Below are 23,986 nucleotides of genomic sequence, written 5' to 3'. Positions count from 1 at the left end.
AGCCACATTCCTAGGTACTACACAAAATACATTCACAGCTAGATACAGGTAGTAAATGTGAATGTTTACCCATAAGATAAATTAGTGGAATAAACCAAAACACATTGTTATTACAGCTCATAAAGCAATACAATTGTTTCACGATCTTACTGGATTAGTCAATAAAAGGTTGCTTACATGAGCACTTCCCCTCAGACACCAAATAAATGGTCCAGTTGCTTAACACACACTTTTAAAGCTAAAAGCTAACTAGCTGATTCATAGTTACTTTTTGAGAGCTGGGCAGATAAGCGCATCTCAGAAAGTTACAACATCCAGGACTGTGTTTGATCAGCTGACTACTTCTTAATGCTTAAGTATTAAAAGCTAAAGCCCTGTGAAGTCATAAGCTATGTTTCACAAATGTTTCCATGTTACCTCCTGTTGTCTAACACATGGGAGAAATTAAATATATTCCAAATTTGATAGCATACCCACTGTGCATCAAACATGAGCATCAAGACTACATCCACATGAGTAAATTTGGTATACCATGCCCTCTAGTGGAAATAACTGAAAGTACAAGAAAACTGGCACCAGTCTGACAGCTGAAAGTAGCTGATGATTCCTGTCGCCATATATTTACAATATAAATAATCAGGTCACTTCAGTTATAATAGGGTTTTGCTGAATGTGTTTATTACCATTTATACTTTACAAATACTTATATTCATTTTTAATTAACAAAATTAAAACCATCTGAAGTCAAGCACCTCAACTTCACATTTCCTAGTGGAGACATTAGCTTAAAAAAAAAAAAACAGTGAGATTTAGCCAAATTAATCAATAATTTATTTATTATGAAGGACCAGCATGGATCAAAATGGTCAGAAGACCTTCCATGAAAGAAGAGGTTACTAGCCTGCGAGCATCTTTTTCCACTGGCTACTTATTGGTTTGACCAGATTTAAAACATAGTGAGATAGACCTTTGGGGCAGCTCACACTGTATATTGAATAAAAAACGAAAGGCACAGTTTGGCTCTTTTGCACATTTCATGATGTTTTTCGAGCACAATTAGTACTAAACTACTGCCATTTACATTAAATTTGTGCTATTTATTCATAATTAATGCTGGGGTCTTAGCACATGACAAATGAAACACACTGGCTCGGACCCCCAATTATGTCACCATATTAGTATTTTGATCCTGCAACAAGCCAAGAAAGACGTCATTTAAAACTCATCAGGGAAGCTGCTTCTGAAAACCACAACTTTTATACCTACGGATTGCATAACCAGGAAAGGAAAATGCAAAGGTTGAAAAGTTTAGGCAATACCCTCCAAATTTCGCTAAACTGGACTGACATGTTCGGATTGGCTGGAAACTTCGCAGCCTTAAAATTTGCATAAAACTGTTGTTACTAAAAAAAAAATACAAACCCTATACTAGTGTTATAAAGTATTAGGTTCTACTGTATCAAATTTATTATTCATTAGCAGTAGCATTAAATTTCACCAGGTAATGTCCCAGACAGTTCATTGTCAATGATTTACACAAACAACTGGAGGGAAGGTAAATGAAAGCTGAGTCTTGGCTCTTCTAGCCTAGAGACGCAGCTGTGATTAGCTGCCCCATCCCCTTGGTTAATATTTCACACAGGTAAAGCCACCACAGTGACCCCAAAGCAGCAGACGAGGGAGGCCACCGAGACCCCTCTCCCTCCCGGGGTGAAGGACCAGCCTCACAGTTTGGACTTGGCTTGGAAGAAGCTCATGATGGCGTTCATACACTCGTCCGACTGCCAGCGCTCCTCTAGCCTGGCCACCTCGCTGGCGTTGACCTGGTGCAGCCGCTCCTTGTCCACTTGTCGCACCAGCTGCCTGGACAGGGCCAGTGACTGGTGGGGGGGATGGGCAGAGACAACGAATGAGGGCAATGGGCACACACCCTTATATTACATACACAAAGCTGATTGGACGGAGACAGAGTCTGGGGGGAAGGGCCAAGACCATCAGCAAATGAGGACAAAGGGAATAATACATGCTTAAATTAGATACATAATGCTGAATGGACAGGACTAGGGACTAGGGGGAGGGCAAAGACAGGGAATGAGGGTAAATGTCAGGCACACAACTGGGTATAAGATTAGTCATTAATCAAACGATTATTCTTTCATATTACAGGGAAATTTGCCTAGTCAAAGTAGCAAAAAAAAGTCTAAACAATCAGACTGCTCGAATGGATTAAGCAAATTACATTGACCAATGCTTGCAAACGTGCATTTAGGAAACAGAACAAAAAACTGACTGAAAATAATTCACACGACTATACTGCTATTTCAACTGGATATATGGATGATAATTTTTTCTTAAATATCAGAATTTAGAGCTTTTTGAAGTATACAAGTATAGGACTTTTATATTGTAAATACAATCTCACATGTAAAGCACTTTCGTCTGCATTTCATGTATGGAAAAACCAAGAATAATTATAAATGAGAAGTGCCTGTAGGACGTGTGACCCCTGCTCGGGGGCCCGGAAAAGCTGAGGTGTAATAAAGCCATTAAGTTCACTACATGACGTCATTTCCTTTGCACGCCAATTTGTATTATTTATGGAACCCATCACCCCATGAAAACAAATAAGGCAATTCAGGTTTTCAGACCCAACAGAACAGAACCTCAGAGCCCAAACTCTGGAAGGCGTTGGCGGTAATTAGGCGCCACGTGACGAGTGCCTGCGGGGAGGGGGGGCTGACACCTACGTTGCGGGGCAGCTTGGCGTAGGTCCGTAGCCGGGTCCACACCTCTGCCTGGAAGGGGCCGTCTGGGAACACCTCTGTCACCAGGCCCAGTTGGCATGCCTCTGTGGCTGTCAGCTTCTTGTTGAACAGCAGGACCTCGCTGGCCTGGGGCGGGAAAAGCGGGACGTCCAATTCGATGGGGGGGGGGGGGGGGGGTTTAACGATACAGCGCCTACTCATAGCTGCACGCTCCGGCACACCCCAGACAGCCGATTAATGATGAGAAAAGACATGCTTGACAGCAGGATGCCACGGAACTTCAAAGGGTCACGCATGGGGAACTCTCTGTTCCAGACGCAGCTCGGGAGCAATTATCTCATTAGCAGGCAGCGTGTTTCGGTTTGGCAAAAGACTGAAAAATTACCACCACGCCCTTTATACTCAGATTCGCTCTCAGGAAAATAAGCACAAGACCTTTAACTTGTATCCTCAAGATACATAATTTATTATTATCTCCTATTCAGTGTATAAGTAATGGATATCTAGACTCTATGTGAAACAAATCAGGCCTTGAATTCGGGGTTGGTTTTACTACGAGCATGCCGTAACAGGGTTTCTCACGCCAGTCCTCAGGGACCCCCACGCAGTTCACATTTTTGCTTCTGCTCAGCTCCCAGCCAACGAATAACATCTGGTACAGGTGTGCTGGAACTGAGCAAAAATGTGAACTGCGTGGGAGTCCCTGTTGCGATTTCCAACATGATATTTTACTGCCCGATAACGACACATGACTTCCATCTACCCGTCATTTGCATCCAGAAAGATGAGCGGCAGGATCCTGATTGGAAGGCTAACAGAGAGGGACTGGATTCCCTGATCTCACCTTGGCGGGTCCCATGAGCCTGGGGAAGGTGTAGGAGGAACACCCTTCTGGGCTCTGTCCCAGCTGGCTGAAAGGAGTGTGAAACGTCGCCTGTGCAAGACATGTGCACACGGTGAAAGACGGAACCCTGCAGAAGGAGGCCTGTCCAACTCACCATCTAACCCCTGCCAGCCTGGAGACAAGCACAGTTATACACCCCCTAGTGGTGCACAGAGGACACTGCCAGTGAGGGTGAACAGCTCACTGACATCCCATAACTTTCCAGCTGTTTTACTGCTTGGAAATATCTCTTACCCAAAATAAAAGGTATTTCCTACTGAAAACAACTGCAGCCAGAAAGACAGATGTTAGTCATATGAAGCTGACTCACCTGTAAGCAGTATTTAGGATCAACAATGACCACAAAGGGATTAACTATTAATACATCAGAAGTGTGTTATACAAGGGATTTCCCTTCAATACCTTCTCATATTATTATTTCATATTATTATCTCAGAGGAGAACTAACCCTTTCAGTGGCGTAGACGAGGTCAAAGAGACTTAGCACCGTGACGGAGACCCCAACAGCCGGACCGTTCACCACCGCGATGAGAGGCTTGGGGAAGTCGATGAAGGCGCTGACGAAGGCCCTACGGGGAAGAAACACGTCATCAACCAGGAACAACACGCAAAAAAAAGAGCATGCAAAACAGCCAGAAACACACCCATGCATCCATGGCAGGAGACAAGCCTGAAGCCTGTCCCCAGGAGCAGAGGGCATAAGCTGCGGAGCATCCCACACACATTTCCCTTAACCCTTCATTTTAACCCTTCCCCATACAATAAGTCTGGATAAAAGTGTCAGATAAAGGAATTAACATGGGAACGTATATGTGGATAAATTTAAGGCATATTGTTGTAAACATGGGAACGTGGTGTCGGGGGCACAAGCAGTCAAACATTAAACAAAAATACAAAAAAGGTAGTTATCATCTTGCACCTGTTGCAACCCCCTCCTACTGCCCTACAGCCAGCAGGCTGAAACAACCCCAGCAAACAGTGGAAGCCTCCGCTGAAAAACTACCCTTACTTGAGCAACTTGCCGGCATCCTTAGCCATTTGCTCGATTCCATCTTTGGGGATGTGTGTGAAGTTGTTCAGGTCATTTCCACTGCAGTAATAGTCTCCAGTGCCTTTGTGTTCCATGAAACAGTTCGTAAAAGCAGTTAGATCAGGTGGTTGAATCACACCCACACAAAATATTTATGCTAGCGATCTTCAATCATTCTGCATATTCTCTGTCATAACTGCTTATCCACTACTAGGTCACAGTGAGTTTGGAACCTATCCTTGTATGCACAGGCTGCAAGTATATGGACAGCACCCCCTAGTGGGGTCACCACTCAATTGCAGGGAACAAATATTTGTGAGTTTCCTAACCACATGCCTCTGGACTGCAGGAAGAAACAGGAGTCCAGAGAAAACCTGTGCAATTTGGTGCTGACATACAAACTCCACGTTACAGAGGAGGGGCGAGATTTGAACCCTCAATCCTAGATGTGTTGGAGGACAGTAACCACCTCAACAAACAATGGATTTTAACTGAAATGAGAATTAGACTCTAATGGTAGAAGATATCACATGGACACAATGTTCCATGCAGGAATGATCCAAACAGCAGAATTGTAGAATTCAGCAGTACTTTCATTCCCTAACCAAACAAAGCAACAAAAATGACATTAAAAATACAAGGGTCACAAGAAATCCCTCATCTGTCTAGTCATTAAGACACCATGGACAATAAGTCTACACAGTATTTCTTGACTTGTGCTATGTAAACGCGCACAGTTTCACTTTGAAAACAAGTGTTAGCTTGCAAACTCTCCAGACGCACTGACTGATCACTGAAATTCCTTGGCAGGCTGTAGGAGAAACATTTGGAAGCAGAAACGCATCAGCTGTCCGTGCACAGTGAAATCAGGCAGAGCTGATCCTGAACCCATACCTGAAGATGAGGATCTAATTCACAAAAACGTGTGCAAAAATCTTGAGGCTTCATATGATGGGTACTACCTTCCTAATTTACCCCAATTTCCCAAAATTACCTAGAAGATGGTCAATTGTGACCCCTTTACCTGTGAAAACGGTTAGGGCGGAGTCGTCTTTGCCAGCGAGCTCTAGAGCCTTGATGATCTCATTGTACATCTGGTGGAAACAGAACCGGAACACAACCAAAGAGCATTAAGACCTGACCTCAACACACCTACATATAGCACAGTCATTTCAGCTGGGAGGTAGCCGATGACTCGGGCCTTGATGATCCGTCAAATAAAGCTGTTTTGTCTCTTTGTCTGCATTTCTGTACATACGGTTGTAAGAAAACATTTGTGAACTCACTGGATTTCTCTGAAAATGGGTAGGAATGGCCCCTGAACCGTGATCTTGTTTTTGCAGTGCAGAAATTTCCATTGTGCTAACCTGACACTGACACTGAGTTAGGCCGGGATTTGTAAACTACCATTCTAGTTAAAATGACTAGGAATTCACTCAAGCACTGAGTTCTTGCTGTGTACTGATTGGTCAGTTTCCTATAATCATGCATGTGTCACTAACCGTAATGCGATGAATTTTTCAAGGAAACAAGACAGTCAAAGCACAAGAAGAACTGAACTATTTAGCCAAGCACAGGAGCCCTTCAGTTTTAAAGCAGTTTATAAAACCTGAAGTAGCTCAAAGGGTCTCTGACATTATCTGGTCCCCCTTGTCCTAGAAGTTTACATACTCTATTTTTATAATTTTGATGAAGATCTGATAACATCTTGCATGCCATTTTTGCTCCTAATTGCAATATTTTCACAAGACTTTTCTCGCACATGTACATGAAAGAAAGTCCAACGTGCATCTTCACACATCCAGCCATAGCTCTTCATAAGCCTTAACCTCATTGACTAAGTTGATGGTGGGAGTTGAAGGGCTCTCCATCGGCTGCTTTTAGGCCAAGCCAGCCTACCTGCATGGTGATGGCGTTCTTCTTCTCGGGCCTGTTGAGGCGAATGGTGGTGATGTTGTCCTTGGTGGAGAAGACGACGGTCTCGAAAGCAGGGGCACCTGCAGCGGCAGTCGGGGCGGCCTGGATGGACTTCTCAGAGGCCACCAGGCTGCTGATTAGGTCCACATACTGCTGTCTGGCCTCCTCCTGCAGATACAGAGACCCTGAAAATGCCTCCCCCCTTTTGTGGAGGACAGACAAGGCGTCAAATACACCAGGACCCTGGACAGGGGGTCAATTTATTTATTTATTTTAAACAGACACACACTGTTGTAGGAGAGTGTTTGTTTTTAAATTATTAAGTTGTGTGTGTCCCCCCCCCCCACGTATCAAAGGTCTATTTATTGGGGGAATAAATGAAGCCAAATTAAATACTGGGGTATACATGCCCCCCCCCACCCTAGCCCCGAGTTCCAGGGTCCCGACAGACATTAGAGACAGGTGTACCACAGAATACTTTACATTAACTGCACCTTCAAAATGCCTTCATAAGACATTCGTAGAACATTCATAAGCAGCATGTAAGTATACCATAACATCCTAATGGACTTTAGCAGCTTTAATATGCATTAATAACAAACAATATATGATAAACATTTTTGAAGTAGAGGGAAACAGGAAATCTCAGCTTGTTCAAAAATAATACACACCAAAGTGTGGTAGAAAAATTATAAATCAACCTCTCTGATAACACAGAGAATAAAAGTCTGGACCTCTCAGTTTGGTGAGCAGGAAATCTCTTTTACTCTAGCAATCCAGCAAAGCGCTCTCATCACACTGTCATCCGGAGCACACAGAGCAACCAGTTGATAAACCATAACTCCCAATTCCCAATAAGGACTTCTAAGTCCTGATTGGTCACGAAACACCAACAAACCGAGCTCAAACGTATAACAAACACAATTCTCCTGCTCTATTGGTTCACCTTGGTAGCAAGGTAAAATCCACCCAGCTTGCTCAATTTACCGGAGTCTGTCTCGGCTTCTAGGCTCTACTTGAGATATGTATATAAATATTGATCATATGGCGTTGAATCACTATTAATGTTTGGGTGTTCCATTGATTACTGATTAAAACATTGACGTATTGTCATTGAATCACTGCAAATACATGGTTAACATATGATTAATATGATTAACATGATTACTTATACATTTGCACTATCGCATAGCATGCTATATATTGTCTGCCGCAGCTATTTTATAAAGTTACAACTGGCTGTGCACCAGTTGGGGCAGCTTCGAATCTCTTCCTGCAGGTGGTTTCCCCCCCCCCCCCCTTTGCTCTGCTGTCTGCCTCTCCAAGGTCCGAGCTTTCCTCAGGGTCTGTGGAACTTACTGCAGGCAGCTATCGCAAAGCGAGGTCACACAGTATTCAAAACAATCTCTTCTTGCCTAAGGCCTAAGACATAACAGACCCAATATGGCGCCCTTCCAGGCTACCAATGTCCAATTTTACTTCCACAAAAATAATTAATAACAAAATAACCCAATGTGAGGGAACTCCAAAGGCCTCATATATTGTATGAGCAGAGACACTGGTCATCAGTATTTTGATGATATCTGTAGCAAAGTCCACTTTTAAACTTAGGAAACTCACCCACCCAGAACTCACTATTTGTTTAAAAGTCTGAACTCAAATAAAGTGAGAACAGTATGCTTTCTAGACAAACCCACTGACATACAAGCCCAGGACCCAATGGCGACGAACTTGCCGGAGGCAGGCTGCCGAGGGAGCTCCAGGCGTCCCACTTGGCCTTGTTGACAAAGTCCAACATGCCTGGCTTAGGCGTGTTACAGGAACCTTGGGTCGCCTGCAAGCCCAAAGGAGACCAAGACACACAGAAGAGAAAGCAGAAGCAAGTAGTATACACAGTATAAACAGCAACTTCACTGCAGGTCAGGGCAGTACTGTCCTTCACTGCAAGTCAAGTAGTATACGCACAATATAAACAGTGACTTCTCTGCAGGTCAGGGCAGTACTGTCCTTCACTGAAAGTCAAGTAGTATGCGCACAATATAAACAGTGACTTCACTGCAGGTCAGGGCAGTACTGTCCTTCACTGCAAGTCAAGTAGTATACGCACAATATAAACAGTGACTTCACTGCAGGTCAGGGCAGTACTGTCCTTCACTGCAAGTCAAGTAGTATACGCACAATATAAACAGTGACTTCACTGCAGGTCAGGGCAGTACTGTCCTTCACTGCAAGTCAAGTAGTATACGCACAATATAAACAGTGACTTCACTGCAGGTCAGGGCAGTACTGTCCTTCACTGAAAGTCAAGTAGTATACGCACAATATAAACAGTGACTTCACTACAAGTAAGAGCTATTTACATTTTTACAGGGCCCCATAGGGCTGATATGCTTGCCCTATTTTATGCTTTAAGATTCAAATCTGTTATTTGCATTTTTTTATACATAAATTAATATAGGAAACATTTTAAAGAATTCTGCATAAAAATACTAACACTACTTTAGCTTCATTATATTTCATTGCCGGCATTTAAAAAAAAAAAGCACAGATCTCACAGGTGAGCCATAAATATTCCTAATCTGACAAACTTCAAAAGTGCATGTGCTAAAGATGGTGATATCTCCATCCGTGTTCCTGATCTGCATAATAGCCAACGGTAGGAGCATGAACGTGGACCTACTGACCGACCTGCTTGAAGAGGGCGTAGATCTTCAGCTTGACCTGATTGCCAGGGTCATTCTTCAGCATGCCAAGCTGGCTCTTGGCCTGACTGAAATCCTCCAGCGTCGCTCCCATCACTGATCGAGTTGTGTGTAACTGGAGTACAGGAACCCGCCACACTTGTCCAACTCTGGAAACGTTAACGCACAAAACTAAACACAAAACTGAAACTGTAAATGTGTGTTTGCCAATTCAATTACAAATTGCCAACGGTTAGGAAAAAAAAAATATTTATAAACCACGATGTCAAACACCCTAAGTGACTGAAGACCAATGAATAAAAAAAAAATAAATTAAAAAAATCAGCTATAACAGTTAGGAGTGTATTTTCTCACGCTATTAATCCATAGGTTTTAAGCTTCTTAAGGGACGGCTCAGAAAATGACTCAAGGTTAAGGTGAGTTTATTAATTTTAATAAGATGACTTCAGATTTCTGAACCAAATTGTTTTAAACTAAAGAGCAACTGAAAGTCAAAGACATTACAACTGTGCCAATGTCACCGTCAATGATATTACAAGCCAATTTAGCCATGGTTGAATTACTATTATTGTTATTATCACTATTGATATTATTATTGCCACTTATAAATTATAATTTATTAATACTTACACATAATTGGTAGAAGTATATAGATCTAATCCAACTCACAAGTGCATGCAGTGTTGAATTACATTGGGAATCTATCCAGATCTGTATTTCTAAGAGGTATAAAAAATTAACACAACAAAAAAATACCCCATGCAAAGGACGGCTAACTCACCACTAGCAGTTTAATGAGTCTTAAGTTAATTTAGATGAATAAGAACGACATTCATGGAAAAAGAAAAGGCTGTCAGTCACCAGTTTATTTAGACATGCAACACACTTCTCGGGTGCAACTTAAGCGTATTTCTGAAGGATTAACGGGCACGGTGAAAAATTCCGGTATTAAGCAAGCAAATTAAATGCATATTACCTGGCAGATCTGACGAAACGCCACGGAGTGAACAAGGAAAAAGCAATAGCCATCTCAACTGGGTCAAAGGTACGACGAGCCAGAGACTCTTGAATAACGCATAGTACTGCCTCTGACCGGTTCCCGGTCCCGCCCATTTCCCGCCTCAGCCGCTACCCGAATGGTAGATACAGTCATCTGATCTTCTTCTACTCCCGGTCTCTTTGTGGCGAAGTTATGAAAGTTATACTGCCACCTACTGCCTGGCGGATGCTCACACAATCCCACTACATAGCATATTCGTGTTTTAACAATAACGTTCACTACTGTACCATCAGTTACTGGAGAAATTATGGACCCATAATTCATTTGGCTATTTAGTTATATTGTATATTACTAAATTAATAACAAACACTAGATTATATAAAATTATATTTTCAGATCCCAAAATAACTGTAACGTAACAGTACGTTGGTAGCCTGCCGCGAAACTGCTAATTGATATCTATTTTAAAGACGTACTTTTACAACCAAAGCAACACAAGTCAAGACAAAAATCCAAACGAATAATCCATAAATGCCAACTCCCACGCATTTCAGACTCCCACGTTCACGCAAGAAATCTTGCGGAAAATCTATATTATTACATTATAAACCGATAATTAGCTAAATCAAAAGCGAAGGGCAGTCTGAAAACCCTACAGACTATTTCAAAAGTAAAAAAAATAAAACTTACATATATCTAAATGTGTTCGCCGACTCGTCTCCAAATGAAAATCTCACGCAAGCCTGCTGACCAAAGTTGGCAACCCTACTAGTATAATTTACATTTGCCGTGCTAAGCAGAAATCAGTGCAATTGAAAGCGTTTTATAGGTCACTGGCCAAAGGAATAAAAACAGATAACCAAGCCAAAGTTTTGTAACGTTAATATGCTCAAAGGCTCGGTATTAGAAAATTCAAACGATTTGCATTAATGGTATTGTTTTTAATTCCCATTAAGACAAAAGCAAACACAATAAATATATTAAAAGGTCCATCCTTTGGACAGTTTGTGCAGAAACTCGCGTCAGATGCGGGCGTATAATGTTTACTGTCTGTAGAGTCGCGCCCACTGCCTGAATACAATAAACGCAATAGATGAAATACAATGAATAAACACTTGACAGTCGCCATTCAAAGCAATAATCATGGACAAAACCCGATTATGCTATCCATTTGTCTTTACATAAAATTCATTTATAGTAGGATTCTCACAAAGTTTTTTCAAGCGAAACGTGGGTCTCTGACTTGCTCCACAAGTTTAGTTTAACGGATATGATTCATTCGTGTGCCAATTACCTACTGCCAGCTGCACTTTTTGTACATTAACTTCTTTTAAATAAAAATAACGATATTCTGAAGCACTTGATTTTTGGCCCGACTTAGCGTAATATTTCTCGTCACCGTCAAACAACCAATCATGTATAATTAATGTTATTAAGAAAACACTTCAGTCGCCCGCTGACCCCAACAAGCCGCGTCTAAGCCGCAGCAACACTGAATGTTACTTCTGACCCTAATTGTTTTAGGGGGAAAGTTCGCGATTGCTGAGACGAACTAATTTTTGCACATTAGATCCAGCATGGAGTACGTGAAAACGCTAGTCCCGGGGTCTCTAGTGCGGTGAGTTAGTGAGTAGGTCTGTCAGACTCATATCTTACCGTTGTAACTTAAATAGTTTGTTTTTGTGATGTTTGCGATACACGAGACGGGAAATCCGATGAACTGCACGGCGAAACGCAGTATGAGATTCGACGTTTGCTCGCCTTTCGGTGCCTTAATTGTCACTGCGCAATGTATGCATTCAATATATATGACAAAATATGTATGTATAGCCTACATAAATTACAACAATGGAATGGGAATTTCTTGTTGTAACAAACAAATCTTAAGACTCATAAAACTCACCGCTTATACTGCTGACGATCCCCAAAACTGCTGGTGCGTTTTTGCGAATTAGGATAAATCAGCGACTCCCTTTGACTATCCTGGCTATGGCATATTGCACGGAAATCGTATAGTTTTTTAAGTCGTATCCAGTGAATATTTTTTGATTGCCGCAAACGTTGCACTTTGATTATTTTAGCAGTTCTACTGGACCGGTCTGTAACCGGTTGGATACAGTATATCTGTAATGGCATTCACGGACTACATAACCTCAGTGAAAAGTGTCTGTTGCCGCAAAAATGAGGTATACAGTTTTTTTGTGGGAGTTTAAGTATCAGGTATCATGTAGGTAATCTAGAGGCGACCTCGGAAATCACGTTGCACACAGGCGGCGGGTTTTTGGGTCGTGGCTTGAAACTGCATGGGCCACCTACAAAACATGGATCTATAGTGCAACATATCGAAATAATCAGAAGATAATAAATTGTCTTTAACGTTTGGCAATAGCTAAACTATGTTCCAGTGCATTTGCTTAATATGAAGATAGACATTGCATACCAGTTTTATTGTCTTGATTTCGGAAGTAGCAGTTTCCATAATTGCATTGTTATTACTTATTGTTTTGCTATTGTTTGTTAGTATTTCATTGGGCTACTAGGTGAGGGCTTCACGTGTGTGAAACTACACTAGTTGGTGTTGAAAGATGTATGATATTCATGAATCAGGAGGGAGCGGTTCCGCCCTCACATGACTTAAATACATCTGCACCTTTACAGCAACCGTATTTACACCTCTGCAGGTCTGTGACCTCGGCAGGCACCTCTTTCACCGGTCACGTCCTTGCCCCACCCAAGCCCCGTCCCTTCCGGATCTGCACGTATAGCCGCTGCCGACGGAGAGGCGTGGTAGCCGCGTCTCTAGATGATCTAGCAAGCAAAGTAGGACCCTCCCACGGAATGACTTTGTAATTTGTGGTTTTGGTTGGGATTTATGTGATCCTGAAACTCCTTTGGCGTGCCATTGGTTGCTTCACATTGTTTTTATTGCAGCAATGAATCATGGTCCTCCGATACACATTTACGTAGGCCTACAACTCGCATTTAATTCTTTCAAATGTGAAATTGTTACCTCGTTTGTTTCATTATGCTGTTGAATATTATCACTAAATATGCTCTCCTATCCAATCAGTAGTCTAATGGAGATATTGCTACTTTGATACTTAAAATATTGGTAGAATACTTTCCTGTATCCTGTTCCTCTGTAAGCTGTCACGTGATTGAGTTGCAGTTCCCTCATTGCTCCACTTAGTGGCACTGTGATGCTGTCCTGCTCCCCCGAAGGTCGTGAATATCTTCCTGCTGACAAGTGAGCTTCTGACCCTGGTGCTGGAGGAAGACGGAACAGTGGTGGACACAGAAGCCTTCTTTCAATCGCTGCCTGCCAACACGCTATTGATGGTGCTGGAGAAGGGGCAGAGATGGACCCAGAGCAAGGTGCTTCTGCTCTTAGGGTGACAACTTGGTGATGGTCATGCTGTTTTGCATTATCTGGTAAAGTAACATAGCTGGTTGTCCGTCCATCCATCCATTTTCCAAACCGCTTATCCTACTAGGTCCCGGGGGTCCGGAGCCTATCCCAGAATCAATGGGCACGAGGCAGGGAACAACCCAGGATGGGGGGCCAGCCCATCGCAGGGTACACTTACACACCATTCCCTCACACGTGCACACCTACGGGCAATTTTAGCAACTCCAGTTAGCCTCATCATGTTTTTGGACTGTGGGGGGAAACCAGAGTACGACGACATGGGGAGAATATGCAAACTCCACACACATGTGACCCAGGCGGAGACTCGAACCCGGGTCCCAGAGGTGTGAGGCAACAGTGCTAACCACTGCACCACCATGCCACCCCATAGCTGGTTGTGTTCTATAATTAATTCCTGACTGTATTTGCTGGACCTGGTGGTAGGGTACGATAATTTAGCTTTATGCAGAGGTGGCGATTTCAGGTCCAGAGAGTATAAATCCAGACCAAGACTTTGTTTCAACCAACCAGTTGAGTATAAAGAGTAACAGTCACAGAGTACTCTACTGGTTGGTTGAAACAAAGTCTTGGTCTGGATTTATATTCTCTGAACCTGAAATGTCCACCTCTGGTTTTCTGTTATATTTGCAAGTAAGCCCATATGCAGTACCTGTAATGCTTCTCCAACAGTCCTGAAGGATTTTCCAAAATTCACCACAAGTTGGTTACATTGCACTTACTCTTCAATCCAGCTCATCCCAAACTAGCTCTATAGGGCAGGGGTGGCCATTCTTATCTGCAAAGGGCCGCTGTGTATGCAGGTTTTCACTGTAACTCCCTAATTAAGATTAAGATTAAGATTGCCTTTATTAGTCCCACGGGTGGGAAATTTGCTTTTACAGCAGCAAAGTGGACAGTGCAGCAGAAATAAACAGAATGCAGAAAAAAAATCAAGTATCAAACAATAGAAATGAGATATAAATAAAATACCATCTTGTATTGTATTGTATATATTGTATGTGCTTAGTGTTTGTTGTGAAGTCTGATGGCAGATGGAAGAAGAAGAATTAGGAAGAATTAGAATTACTAATCTGAGGACTGATTGGCTGAAGAGTCCTCACACCTGGGTTTGAACAGCTGACCTACAGGTTATTCCAAAAACCTGCATGCACACCGGCCCTTTGCGGATAAGACTGGTCCCCCCTGCTATATGGTTTAGGTCGGGAGATTGTGGGGGGCAGGTCTTCTGTTGCGGCACTCCATATCTTTCCCTGTTTGCAAGATAATAGTTACTTACATAAACCTGGGGTGTGCTTAGGGTAATTATTCTTATTAAAAAAGGTGTGTCCAGACTTTTGACTGTTACTGTATAAAATGTGTATTTACAGTTGTGGTCATCAACTTGTTAATCTTTCATTTGTCACTATATAATCTAAATGGCAAAATATACAGAACAAATTTTGATAAAGAATTCATTTGTTCATATCCGTATTCTGCGAGGTCAATTTTAATTCTAATTGAGGTTGTATGGACCAAAAATATTTACGAGGTGGGGGGTTGGTGATTTGTCAACCAAGCTGCGCTTAGTAACCTTCGTCATGCCTTTCATACGGAATATTAAAGTTCTCCACTAGAGGGCAGTCGTGTTTTTTATTTAAAAACGCAGCAAAGGAGAAGGGATTTGGTCGCATAATTATTTTCAAAACAACGGGGATGTGACTGTGGCAATGTTTGATTTCGTTTCCATCATACAGGAAATCCCAGGTTTCCAACAGCCCAAGAAAAGTGGAATTGCAAAGCTGACCTTTGACCTGTACAAGCTGAATCCAAAAGACTTCATTGGCTGTTTGGCCATACAAGCCACCCTGTATGAGATCTACAGTTTCTCATATGAGATACAGTGCATGGGGTTAAAGGAAATTCTGAAGTGAGTATGGAACAACAAGGAGAACGGTGCTAAATGGATGTTTGCTGTTCCGCAGTCTTTGATTAGTCAGCAGAGCAGCTTTAATTGGATCGTTTGCATAGAATATTAAGGAGGATATTTCCTGCTTATCTCAGATGGGAATTTTTCATCCTGCAGCTTTGGCTAAAAATTGTAGCACCACTGTGGTGTGTTTTGAACTTTCAATTTGAAGGTAACTACATTACCCAGGGTCCAGTTGGGCTGTTCACATGATTCATGATGCTTGTGATACAGCTCTTCTTTGGATTCACCCCCCACCCCCACCCCCACAACGGCATGTATATCCAGGCATGCTCAGGGATCCCAACACTTGACAGGGGCCCTTGAATGCCAAAATTTATAGGTATCATTGGGTGGGGAGGGAAGGGGCCACTTGAATGTCATAGCTGGGTGCCCTATCGGAATTTCTTCCCCCTCCCCCATTTTAGGTCGATCCTGCAGTGCCTGACATATGTGGCTAAAGTGTCAGGCCACTTCCTGCTGTGTGGTTCCACCTATTTGCTGCAGCACATTGAAGATGGCGACTAGAAGGCAACTAGGACTTTGCTTTGTGTGGAAATGTGTTTCTGTGCCTCGGGATTGATGTCTGGATACTGTACTGTCCATGCTAACACCAACTGCAATTAAACATTTGCCACCAGAGTAAAACCTGCATGCTTCTGAAATGTTTAAAGCATCTTCTAGTGTTATGTGTTAATTTCTCCTTGTATTAAAAACACTTCCCGGAAGTGTTCTTAAGTTCTGCTACTTCACAGTTCTGCTACGTACAGCTTGAAATGTTCCATTTTATTACTTCATTTTTCTGATTTGATTTATCTCATTTCAGCTGAGCAGGCTTCAGCTTACTTTGGGGGGTGGAAATGCACAGGTCACTTATACATACTGGTACTGACAGTCAGTGAATAGTTGAATTTGTATTGGTAGCCCGATATCTCAATCTTGACCATAAGTCAGATTTTTAGTTTAAATTTGATATCAATGAACATCAAACTAGCTGGGAGAATGTCTACAGAGTGTTTGTTTTGATTAAATAAAGTGTCTGATGATAAATCTGGATCTGAGTTTTAAAGTTGGAATGTTAAGATGTCCTCCTGAGCTGAGTACAACTACATGCAGATCACTTGTGGCATTGTGCAAGTTTCAGTCTCTAAATAAACTTCATCTAAAGTTTGCCTGGTATGGGCAAGAGTGCCTGGTATGGGCTACTCATTGTTTCAAAAATCAGAATTAAAACAGAAATCAATTCACAGTGCCTCCAGAATTCCACTCTCAAACAATTAATGCCCTGGTTTCCATGAAGCAATGGCTTGCTTTATATACATTAATGCATACTAAGGGCAATTTATGAGCACTAGTTTACCAAAACCACAAGAACAGAAAACGTGGGAAGAAACCCCGGCAACCATGCATACTCAAAACACACACAGCCAGGCACTGATATCCAAAATGTAACGGAAACCATATCCATTTAACAAAAAGTTTTCTCTAAATCAAATGTCTCAAACCATGTCCTGTAAATGGTTTTACTTGGTTTTATATCATGAGGTGTAATACTGTTTAAAGACACTATTATGCAAGAGGATCTTGCTTTTATGTCCAAACAGCCCAGTTCAGAGATATTCCAAACGATGCATTTCTTCCCTATAAAGCAGTATGCCAGTACTTAGTACTCAACGTGTCGAGAGACACTGTATGTCGGTACACTAGTGATTGCACAGCCGGCTTGTCAGTCACTTTTCTGGTACAACCCGCCAGTGCTCTGGGTGTGGACGCGCAGCTGGGAGGAGAATCGAGAACTAAGTATTTCTGTTCCTAGTCCGGCCACAAACCGGGAACTTTTCATTTATAGGTTTTGGATTGTCGACTGTCTGGTACGCAATCAAGATGAGGGAAATAGTACACATACAAGCGGGGCAGTGTGGTAACCAGATTGGAACCAAGGCAAGTTCGCAGATTTATTTTTTAAGTACATAGATATAATTCATTTATTCCGATTGATTCGTGGGTTTGTTCTTATCCTGAGAGGAAGTAATATGGAAAATGACGTTTTTCTCCTAATCTTTGGGCGACTCCTTTTTTTTTCAAATTTTAAATTAATATTCAAAGTATATTAAAGTTGGGTTATTGTTTGCAATATTAACTTTGTGTTTGCAGATGATTGTTCAATTATATAAATGTGCTTTTAAGAAGTTTTTAACGTAAATCCAGCTGTACATGTGGTCGATCCCTTTGTGACGGGTTTTCTGGGATGTGCCCTGGGAGTGGTAGGAGCTGAATGCAGTTTGGCCGGAGAGTATCCGAAGAATGCTCAGCAGCTGGGGGGCGCCGCTCTCCTGTATCGGGGGGGTTCATTTATAGAAACTCAATAATACTTTTTTCCCTCTATAAACGAAGAATATGCTATATTCTTTTGTTTTGACCTCCGGAGTAGTTTTGGGAAGTCATCAGTGACGAACACGGCATCGATCCAGCAGGAAACTATGTTGGTGACTCAGCGCTTCAACTTGAGAGAATTAACGTCTATTACAACGAGGCATCCTGTGAGTCTGCCTGTGGGGGTGTATGAATCAGCCTTTTTAATCCCCCTCCCATAGGGCTGCCAGCTCTCACGCATCTGGCGTGACGCTCACGTGAGAAATCTCACGGCGAATGTATATTATTCCCTTATAAACGTATTAGCTACATCCAAAGCGTTGGGGGTAGTTTGCAAACCCTACAGACTGTTTGCAAGGTAATAAAACTGTCACATACATATGAATATGTGTGCATGCGTGTGCAGTCTTGTTGCGATTTGAAAATCTTACGTCAACCAGCTCACCAAAGTTGGCAACACTGCTCCGACGTGTTTGTAAAATATGCTCTTAAAGTGAAAAATTTACGTTTTTGTTATAAACTACATATCTTACCGACCTTTTTCAGTAACTATTTTACCAATTAGTTACATCAATTCAGAGCAAGCAGAAAGTAAAACAGGATACAAAACTACAAAACATTATGCCATTTCATCAGTCAGCTTTCAGAAACACATTAGGGTGCATATATTCTTATGAACTGCATGGCATTGGACTATTTGAAGAAGCACACAATGGCGCAATGAGAGCCTGCAACACTCTACACATGAGGAGAACTGGGGCAGTTTGTACCTATAATTCCAGTGGTCCTACCCACTGATGCAAGTTCTACCCACTGACCCACTGTGCAGCCACAGAACATAGAAGCATTTACATAATTTTCATTGTGACCCTCATTTTGGTAAAAACTCATGTCTCTAACTACACATCCTCAAAATCATATCATATGGAGGCTCTACTACTCCTGTGCTGTACTACTGTAGTTCAGTCTTCCAGAAGATGATACTGTGTTTGTATATTAATAATTTTAAGCTCACAAGTATGTTCCCCGGGCGATCCTGGTGGACCTGGAACCTGGAACCATGGACAGTGTTCGGTCAGGGCCTTTTGGAGAGCTCTTCAGACCTGACAACTTCATCTTTGGTGAGCTCAGAGGATTAACATGTTTATCTCCTGGTTCCATCGCTGTCTTGCTCCTATTTTAATGTTACCGCAACAGTCTATAAACACTTAACACACTCAATTCATGCTTACCAGGCTCACATACCATTGAGGCTTGTGACAGATTTCTAAGTGTATAAGTCTTGATATGGTCGTACCAGAAGCTAGGGGGGGGGGGGGGGGGTGTTGATTTATGTGACGTTTCATGACAGATTTAGCCTATTGCTTCCTGCCAATGAGACTGTCTTGGGCAGCTAGTCGGTTCCTGACTGCTGTTGCCTTGCAGGACAGACAGGTGCAGGCAACAACTGGGCCAAGGGCCACTACACGGAAGGTGCTGAACTTGTGGACTCGATCCTAGACGTGGTGAGGAAGGAATGTGAGCACTGTGACTGCCTGCAGGGTTTCCAGCTCACCCACTCCCTCGGCGGCGGCACCGGCTCGGGCATGGGCACCCTGCTGATCAGCAAGATCCGCGAGGAGTACCCCGACCGCATCATGAACACCTTCAGCGTCATGCCCTCGCCCAAAGTGTCAGACACGGTGGTGGAGCCCTACAACGCCACGCTCTCCGTACACCAGCTGGTGGAGAACACAGACGAGAGCTACTGCATCGACAACGAGGCGCTCTACGACATCTGCTTCCGGACTCTCAAGTTGACCACACCCACATATGGGGATCTCAATCACTTGGTGTCAGCCACCATGAGCGGAGTAACGACCTCCTTGCGCTTCCCTGGCCAATTGAATGCTGACCTCCGCAAGTTGGCTGTTAACATGGTCCCCTTCCCTCGGCTGCACTTCTTCATGCCCGGCTTTGCTCCACTGACCGCTAGGGGGAGCCAGCAGTACCGTGCCCTCACTGTGCCAGAACTCACCCAGCAGATGTTTGACGCCAAGAACATGATGGCCGCCTGCGATCCTCGGCATGGCCGCTACTTGACGGTAGCTACTGTTTTCCGCGGACCCATGTCCATGAAGGAGGTGGATGAGCAGATGCTGGCCATCCAGAACAAGAACAGCAGCTACTTCGTTGAGTGGATCCCCAACAACGTCAAGGTGGCCGTGTGCGACATCCCGCCCCGCGGCCTCAAGATGGCCTCAACATTCATTGGCAACAGCACGGCCATCCAGGAGCTCTTCAAGCGCATCTCCGAGCAGTTCTCCGCCATGTTCCGGCGCAAAGCCTTCCTGCACTGGTTCACCGGCGAGGGTATGGACGAGATGGAGTTCACCGAGGCCGAGAGCAACATGAACGACCTTGTCTCAGAGTACCAGCAGTACCAGGAAGCCACCGCCAACGACGAAGATGAGTTATTCGAGGATGACGAAGAAGAGGCCAATGAGTGAAACGATCATGGTTCCGTTATTTTTCAAGTGCACATTTTTTTTTACTACGGTGAGGCACAGACATATTTAAATATAAATGGTAACGGCCTTTTTCAAGCTGTGAAATTTTCCGAGACCTGTAATGCCTTCTGAACAATGTGAGCACCCACTGCAATAAAGATCCTTCACAATATCCTTTCCTGTGATTTTTCTCCTAAGTCAGAAAAACAGAAATAAAAAATAATGCATTTTCAAGCTTTTAATATGATAGACTTAATATTCCCTGACATGACTAGTGCTCTGTTTCATTTTTTGTATGATTTTAGATTTTTGGGAATATTAGCAAGTTTATTTCTTAAAACGTGTACAAAATTTCCTCTACATTTTGCATTTTATCACAGGCTTTACCAACTTTGACTGACTGTTTAATTTCATGTTTGATTAGAAATAGAGGTTGTGCAGAGGGATCTGGGTTCGAGTCTCTGCCATGGCTCCATGTTTGTGGAGTTTGCATGTTCTCCCCATGTCATCATGGGGTTTCCCTCCACAGTCCAAAAACGTGCTGATGTTAATTGGAGTGTACCAAATTTCCTGTAGGTGAGACTGGTGTGTGAGTGTGCCCTGTGGTGGGTAGGCGCCCCATCCTGGGTTGTTCCCTGCCTTGTACCCGTAGCCTCTGGGATGGATTCTAGACCCTCTTGACCCCGAATAGGACAATCAGTTACAGAAAATGGATGATTATAAATAGGGTACTTATTGGTGCATTATTGATATGCTTAATTCTTAAATACACATTTAAATTCATTAAGATGAATTTTTATTAATGTAAGCGGGCTAACTTTCTTCATTTGTGTCCTTAAAAAAGAGTCATTTATAAGATAAGATATGTGTGAATTGCATATAATTAATTTATTCTTTTTTTTCTGCAGCACAACATGCTGCAAACAGAAATGTGACTCATCAATAAACGTTCCCTGAGCTTTAAGAGTGGCGCTAAAGTGAATCACTGGTATACCACATATTTTTTATTCTAATAGCCTTACTTAATTACTCGATCCGTTGACATCCCCCAGTTTTAATGACGAGTCCCTTTGGAAGACATTCTGCTCCAAGAAGCATCAATTTTTGTTGAGATATGCATTATTAATCCAACAGCGCAAATACTTCTGAACGTGACACATCACACGTTAGAGCCTGCAGCCCATAAGGTGAGGAGATACAGTGAAAACATGGGCGGAGGTCATGGGTGGAGGTCATGGGTGGTGGTCACTGGAGGAGGTACACAGCTGTGAGGATAATTTTACGAATCATTAAGAATTATCTGTTTTGTGTGGCTCTCAGGTTTCCCTCCATAGTCCAAAAACACACCAAGGTGTATTGGAGTTTCTAAATTGTCAGTACCCCGGGACCCAGTAGGATAAGCGGTTTGGAAAATGGATGGATGGATGGATAAATTGTCAGTAGGTGTGAATGTTCTGTGGGCTCCCACAACCCTATATAGGACAAGAAGTATAGAAGATGAATGAATCAATGTGCGTAAATGGCTTCCAAAACTGATTTCTTTAAGTCGTAATGATAGACGGTCTCATTTAAAAGCAATACACACATTTTATAATCACATCACAGTTTTTTTCTCATAACTATATGATGGCCAGCTTCCTCCCATCCTGACCATTCACTAGTGTCGATACACAAACTGGACTATTAGCAGTTCCAAATTGGAGAACCTGGAGAGGCTATAGGGCTGGGAATATGCATTACATTGAAACAGGCTCTCTGTAATTAAATCTCATTTTAACTGTAATGACATTTCTTGTTGCTGCTTGCAAATGCAACTGCCCTGGGCTTTCTCGAATGCCTTCAGGGAAATCATTACCGTTCTAACAGAAGCGACGCAATTCTGCATCAGCGCAGCTGCTGCGTAACACTTCCTGTTTGGCAGAGAGCGGACGGCACTGTTCTTGCCAAAACAAGGTTATTATCGTTAACAATGCTCCTTTTGTGTAATGCAACAAAATAAATAAATTCAAACAGCTTACTCAGATGATTTACAATTTTTTCTTCAATCTTCCATAATGCTCAAAAACATTTATAGAATAAATTAAATTATTGACTTGTATTTGAAATCTATATACATCCATGAATGTTTAACAGACATCCAATGTGTAGCACATCAAATATTTAGCACAAAATACGTTATGTGGCAACAAAATTAAATATTAATACTATGAATACCACATCTGTTTTTGGTATTAAAGGCAGCATACACATTGATTAGATGTGGCTTCTCCTGCAACCTGTTCTTGAGGTGGATGTACTGAGCAGAGTTCTGTAAATACCAAACATGCAACTGTAACCTCGGGTCTGGTTGCAAGGTTACATGAATGAGCTGTTGGAAAGCTTGTTTCAGTCTTTGAATCAGGCCACGCAGAACCTGAACATACAAGTCAAACAGGAAAACAAGTAATATTGAATATCTATTTGTGTTTTCATCTATAAGAACTTCTATTCTTCTTCTGTTTTCCCAAAATGATTTTCTTGGCCTAACATGAAAGGTTTTGTTGTTGAGGTTTAAGCATTTGGTCACACTTGTTTACTTGAAGATACCTACAGCTACAGCAGTTTTTAAATATATTTTTGCACATAACATTGTCCACATTTTCCATAAAAGTTGTTCCCAAAACTCCGATTCATCTAATCAGCCACCATCATGTCTGACTACTCAACAAATCAAGATCTGGATTGCTTCGCATCGCATGTTTGTCGAAGGAAGAATGTGGTAGAACAGGATATTTCCTTATTCCTGCCTGCGTTGTTATTCCTAAAGGCTAGAGGATCAGGGACACGATAAAGTAGACAATGTCGTTTTTGAGACACTTTAGTAGAGAAGATGACACTGTGAGTTAAATGCATCTGTGGGATAGTCAAGATGAAGTACATTTTGTAGGTTTTGCTATTGCTTTGCCACTTTCCCCCAAACTGTCCACCACGATACAATAAGCCAGATCCTTGTCATAATGTTGAACAACTAGGGCTCACAGTCTTCTTTATATGTAGGTTCTGTATAAAGCTAACCTCATACGTCATGACAGTATGTTATAGATAGTATTAATTTCCACTTATTTTTATTTAGCAGGTCATTTTGCCTAAAGCGACATGTTCAGAAGATTCCCAACAAGCGCATGGCGCACATCCCATTTACTCATGGTGAAATCTGACTCAGGGTGACCTTTAAAGGCGGTGATGCACTAAGACACATTTTAATCATGTTATCTCATACTGTGCATGTGCCATTTCCAGTAGGAACCTTATCTGATTGGGTCTGTAGTATCTGTGAAGTACTACTCCTTCAGCCTACTCATTAATTGAGAGGCTATAACTCATAGGATTGGCTCTTATGGGAATAAGCTGATTATGGCCAACAGACCAAGAGAAAGACCAAATTCTTAACG

At 42.4% G+C, this 23,986-nt stretch overlaps 3 protein-coding genes across 8 annotated transcripts; 2 read left to right on the top strand and 1 right to left on the bottom strand.

Annotated features, from left to right (window-relative positions):
• Window positions 1-656: 656 nt before the first annotated feature.
• eci2 (enoyl-CoA delta isomerase 2) lies at window positions 657-12,497 on the bottom strand. Of its 5 annotated transcripts, none has more exons than XM_048971937.1 (11): window positions 10,295-10,947; window positions 10,100-10,118; window positions 9,305-9,467; window positions 8,352-8,450; window positions 6,599-6,784; window positions 5,724-5,793; window positions 4,679-4,781; window positions 4,118-4,238; window positions 3,610-3,699; window positions 2,748-2,891; window positions 657-1,880 (listed from the first exon to the last, which is right to left on the bottom strand). In XM_048971937.1, the coding sequence occupies exons 3-11, from the start codon at window positions 9,410-9,412 to the stop codon at window positions 1,725-1,727; spliced, it is 1,077 nt and encodes a 358-aa protein (XP_048827894.1). In that variant the 5' UTR covers window positions 9,413-9,467; window positions 10,100-10,118; window positions 10,295-10,947; the 3' UTR covers window positions 657-1,724. The 5 variants fall into 5 exon arrangements, with proteins under 5 accessions (XP_048827894.1, XP_048827895.1, XP_048827891.1 ...); XM_048971938.1 differs by lacking the exon at window positions 10,100-10,118 and adding an exon at window positions 9,949-10,037; XM_048971934.1 differs by lacking the exons at window positions 10,100-10,118; window positions 10,295-10,947 and adding an exon at window positions 12,222-12,497.
• Window positions 11,687-16,865, top strand: cidea (cell death inducing DFFA like effector a). The gene is made up of 5 exons (XM_048972119.1): window positions 11,687-11,936; window positions 13,000-13,138; window positions 13,541-13,693; window positions 15,482-15,654; window positions 16,122-16,865. Exons 1-5 carry the CDS (start codon window positions 11,896-11,898, stop codon window positions 16,219-16,221), a joined length of 606 nt encoding a protein of 201 aa, XP_048828076.1. The 5' UTR covers window positions 11,687-11,895; the 3' UTR covers window positions 16,222-16,865.
• A 609-nt stretch (window positions 16,866-17,474) lies between these two features.
• Window positions 17,475-20,727, top strand: tubb6 (tubulin, beta 6 class V). Of its 2 annotated transcripts, none has more exons than XM_048971940.1 (4): window positions 17,475-17,634; window positions 18,125-18,233; window positions 19,077-19,187; window positions 19,492-20,727. In XM_048971940.1, the coding sequence occupies exons 1-4, from the start codon at window positions 17,578-17,580 to the stop codon at window positions 20,553-20,555; spliced, it is 1,341 nt and encodes a 446-aa protein (XP_048827897.1). In that variant the 5' UTR covers window positions 17,475-17,577; the 3' UTR covers window positions 20,556-20,727. The 2 variants fall into 2 exon arrangements, with proteins under 2 accessions (XP_048827897.1, XP_048827898.1); XM_048971941.1 differs by having other exon boundaries at window positions 17,495-17,634; window positions 19,497-20,727.
• The last annotated feature ends 3,259 nt before the right edge of the window (window positions 20,728-23,986 follow it).

Source organism: Brienomyrus brachyistius, chromosome 1 (assembly GCF_023856365.1).
Source record: "Brienomyrus brachyistius isolate T26 chromosome 1, BBRACH_0.4, whole genome shotgun sequence".
NCBI lineage: Eukaryota > Metazoa > Chordata > Actinopteri > Osteoglossiformes > Mormyridae > Brienomyrus > Brienomyrus brachyistius.
The sequence above is the reverse complement of the archived record's forward strand: the minus strand, read 5'-3'. Positions and strand labels throughout refer to the sequence as shown.

Excerpts from the sequence above, each read along its gene's own strand:
- cidea (XM_048972119.1), top strand. The coding sequence starts at position 11,896 with ATGGAGTACGTGAAAACGCTAGTCCCGGGGTCTCTAGTGCG. Across the intron at positions 11,937-12,999 it reads GTCCCGGGGTCTCTAGTGCG|GTCTGTGACCTCGGCAGGCA; the intron begins GTGAGTTAGTGA and ends ACACCTCTGCAG. Across the intron at positions 15,655-16,121 it reads GGGTTAAAGGAAATTCTGAA|GTCGATCCTGCAGTGCCTGA; the intron begins GTGAGTATGGAA and ends CCCCCATTTTAG.
- eci2 (XM_048971934.1), bottom strand. The coding sequence starts at position 12,454 with ATGCCATTACAGATATACTGTATCCAACCGGTTACAGACCGGTCCAGT. Across the intron at positions 4,239-4,678 it reads GATGCCGGCAAGTTGCTCAA|GGCCTTCGTCAGCGCCTTCA; the intron begins GTAAGGGTAGTT and ends TCTTCCCCGTAG. Across the intron at positions 3,700-4,117 it reads TCGTCTACGCCACTGAAAGG|GCGACGTTTCACACTCCTTT; the intron begins GTTAGTTCTCCT and ends TGTCTTGCACAG.
- tubb6 (XM_048971940.1), top strand. The coding sequence starts at position 17,578 with ATGAGGGAAATAGTACACATACAAGCGGGGCAGTGTGGTAACCAGATT. Across the intron at positions 18,234-19,076 it reads CTATTACAACGAGGCATCCT|CTCACAAGTATGTTCCCCGG; the intron begins GTGAGTCTGCCT and ends AATAATTTTAAG. Across the intron at positions 19,188-19,491 it reads ACCTGACAACTTCATCTTTG|GACAGACAGGTGCAGGCAAC; the intron begins GTGAGCTCAGAG and ends GTTGCCTTGCAG.